The sequence below is a fragment of the Cynoglossus semilaevis genome, chromosome 15, assembly GCF_000523025.1.
Source record: "Cynoglossus semilaevis isolate Cse_v1.0 chromosome 15, Cse_v1.0, whole genome shotgun sequence".
Taxonomy (NCBI): Eukaryota; Metazoa; Chordata; class Actinopteri; order Pleuronectiformes; family Cynoglossidae; genus Cynoglossus; species Cynoglossus semilaevis.
In genome coordinates, this window is record NC_024321.1 from 18,283,809 (window position 1) to 18,287,457 (window position 3,649).

General features: G+C 48.8%; 1 protein-coding gene across 1 annotated transcript; it reads right to left on the reverse strand.

Moving 5' to 3' along the window:
• Positions 1-51: 51 nt before the first annotated feature.
• On the reverse strand, positions 52-3,643 carry LOC103391326 (transmembrane protein 182-like). Its single transcript, XM_008327547.2, has 5 exons — positions 3,333-3,643; positions 1,867-1,993; positions 1,608-1,706; positions 1,034-1,171; positions 52-437 (listed from the first exon to the last, which is right to left on the reverse strand). The coding sequence occupies exons 1-5, from the start codon at positions 3,525-3,527 to the stop codon at positions 217-219; spliced, it is 780 nt and encodes a 259-aa protein (XP_008325769.1). The 5' UTR covers positions 3,528-3,643; the 3' UTR covers positions 52-216.
• Positions 3,644-3,649: the final 6 nt, after the last annotated feature.

The window sequence follows — 3,649 nt, forward strand, 5'->3', positions numbered from 1 at the left end:
TCACCCCGCCGACCCCCACCTCTTTATCGCCCCCTGTCTGTGTGCTGGTTCAGCTCTGAAGTACCAGTGAAACCAGTCGAACAGGAAGACGAATCTGGAACAGAGATAAAATAAAAAAACGGTCGACAAAGATGTCCCCTGAATTACACCGTGACACAGACTCCAAATTGTTGGTTCAGTTCTGGTCTGGTCTCTCCGGCTGATCTTCAGTCCGGCTCACACGCCGCAGCGCAGCGCCCTGCCCACCAGGATGAACACCAACCCGGAGACGAGCTCCAGGGGAACGCCGGCCGCGGCCACCATGAAGGAGAGTCCGTAGAGGACGGACACCTGGGCCAGTGGACAGGCTTCTCCTCGCTCCTGGAGGACGTAACGTTGGACGTCCACGGCCTCCATCCACAACAGGAAGAGGAGGAGCAGGAACAGGAACAGACAGGCTGTGGGGGAGGAGGAGGAGAGGGGAGAGGAGGGGGGAGACAGGGAGAGGGAGGCTGTGTTTACATTTACACCTGCTGTTGTCGTGGCGACAGAGCGACATCTGTGTGTTTGTTGTGACAGCCGACGGACAGTTGACCGCAGGAAACACTGCGACATGACCCTGAGTCTGAGCAGCGACCCTGAGTTTGAGCCTCGACCCTATGTTTGAACCACGAACCTGAGTTTGAGCAGCAACTTTACGTTTGAGCCGCTACGTTTGAGCCGCGCCCCTGAGTTTGAGCCGCGACCCTAAGTTTGAGCCGCAACCCTACGTTTGAGCCGCAACCCTACGTTTGAGCCGCGACCCTGAGTTTGAGCCTCGACCCTAAGTTTGAGCCGCGACCCTGAGTTTGAGCCGCGACCCTGAGTTTGAGCCTCGACCCTAAGTTTGAGCCGCGACCCTGAGTTTGAGCCGCGACCCTGAGTTTGAGCCTCGACCCTAAGTTTGAGCCGCGACCCTGAGTTTGAGCCGCGACTCTCTCTGCTGCCAGGACAGTTAGCTCGACACAGAAGCTACGGCTACACTCTCTCACACACAGATGTTTATTTTTATTACCAGAGGCGACCAGGAAGGCTCCGCCCACTTTGTAGAGTTTGTGGCTGTAGAAGGGAACGCCGCAGACCAGGAGGAATCCTCCGACCAGAGCCGACCCCAGACCCAGGACCATCAGCAGAGTCCAGAATCCCCGAAACACTGGAGGGGAAAAAAAACCAAGCTCAGCCGCCGTCAGAGGAACGCCGGTGACTGTGATGTCATCACCTCTCAGTAATCCAACAACCTGAAGTGGAGGTTGTCGGTTCAATGACACAATTTTTTTTACTACTTTTTTTTTCAAACAAAACAATGTAAACAAAATGAGGAATATTTATATACAGAGTAGAGTGCTCCACAGCGCCTACCAGAGGCCAGTGTTTGAAACAGCAAGCATCACCGATGATCATGTGATTCTGTGTTTGTTTTAAAAATGTTATGGATTTGAACCAGCGACTGTCGCTCACGTACTCCACGTCTCGGTCGACTTTATTTTATGGCAGAGCTGAGACGTAAATGTCACCATTAGCATTTTCTCCATTTTCTCACTCTTGTTACGTCATTCTGGCCACGTCGTGTTTTTGACTCGGTGAATTACCTGCTGTGGCATCGTAAGTGGGATGAGGAACGGGTCCAAGGGCAACAGGAAGAGGAAACAGGTAACCATGGTTACACAACTTGGACTGCGGCTGGTTGGCTGGAGGAGAAAAAAAAAAAGAAATGTGAAAGAGTTTTGTGAAGAGACGTCTCTTTAACCTGGACGCACGACATGACGTCAGCTTCTGCTGCACACGCCTGTCACACTGCCCCCTGCTGGGCAGCAGGTGTAAACAAACCCTTCTACGGTGTCTGCTTACTGAAGAGGGTGGCCAGGACCGGGTGTTCTCCGGGCTCCACGTGAAACACACAGCGCCAGAAGAAACCCTCGTGGTGCAGGATCAGGGAGTTTGGAGAATCGGTGACGGGTTCCACCGACGAGGGAACCTGAAGAGGGAACAGGAACAGTCAACAGTCAGAGATGGGAGGGAGGGAAGAAAGTGGGGAAGGCAGAATTTGTTAACTGTCTGTATGAGTGACCCTCAAAGGGGCATCCGTGGTCTACAACTGGCCCGCGACCCGCATATTTGTGAGCAGAAGACGTGACTAGAGAATGTTTTTTTTTCCCCTTTACTGTCTTTTGGTGTGGCCCCGCCCCCAACCCTCACATGCCCCTCCCACCATTTGTTTTTTTATTAGAAATTGTCAAAATAAAAATTGTATTTTATTTTTATTTTAGTGTTTTTTTTTTATTTTTAACGGATGGACCTGTGACTCTTCTCCTGAACTGCTGCTCCACGTCAGTACCATGGCACCGAACCTGGTACTGATTATGGTCTGCAGCTGTGTGAGGTTTTCTGGGGTAACAATGGAACACGCTTGACTGAGAGTCTCCCCCTGCCTGTCAGAAATATGATGGATGGCGCCGACTAACGTTCAGCAACTTTCTTTCTTTAATCGTCCTCTCTTGTTGGGAACTTTTTTTTTTTTTTTTTTTTTTTTTATTTTTGTGGGGGGGCGTGGGTGGGGGGGGGGGGGGGGGTGGGGGGGGGGTCCTCCTCGGCTGAAATGCTGAGTCATGGCTGTAGAGAAGTTACGTGAAAACTAACTGTGGTGACGTCATCGTCCGTGATTTTTTTTTAAAATCTATTTGATGTAATTTTTGGTGAATTCTGTCTCTAATTAAGTCTTAAAAGATATTAAATAGTAAAATTACGATTGAAAGTTTTAAGTGTTTTTATATAATATTTAAAATATTTGTAAACATTTTCATTTAAATACACAAAACTATATATATTCAAGTATGCAGTTTTGAGTACTTAAAAAATATTATTAAACATATTTTTCTACCACAGTCTATATAAAAAAAAGTCACCGGTAAACTGGTAATGTTGTTGTTGTTGTTGTTGTTGTTGTGTGCATGATGTGTGAAATGTAAAGATTTAGCGACATCTGTTGGTGAAATAATGACATGAAGTAACGGATTTTAAGGAGCACACTTACCATTAATACTAATTTAAAAAACAAATTAACTATAATATACAGTATATATTAAGAAAAGAAAACGAAACTTAAACTTAAAAAACAACAAGAGGAAAAAAAAACAAACAACCGGAACAAGAAACAAACAAACAAACACAGTGAAACTGGAGAAGTTTTTTGTTTTTGGTCGTTTCACCGACAGTGAAGTTTCACTGGATTCTACAGTGGACACTGATCCAGTGAAGTCCCTCAACAGTTCCTGAGGTTTGACCCTGCACTAGTACCGGTTCACCCTGGTACCTACCTCAGTCCCGTTGACATCTCTCCCCCCGTTGACATCTCTCCCCCCGTTGACATCTCTCCCCCCGGTCACGGTTGCGTACGGTCCACAGTTGTCGCTGGCCACCAGCCAGTAGTCTGTGGCGAAGGCCAGGAAGAAGCACAGGGTCCCTGCTGCCCCGAAGAGCCCCCCAGCCAGGGCTGCTGGTCCCACTCTCATGACTGCGGCCCCCGGTGGTCACTGCTCGCACCCTCGCCCGTGTCCCTCGTTGTTAAACAAACAGTCAGCGTCCCAGAAACTCCCAGGGAGCTGTGAGAGGGGAGAGGCTGGGGAGGTCATGT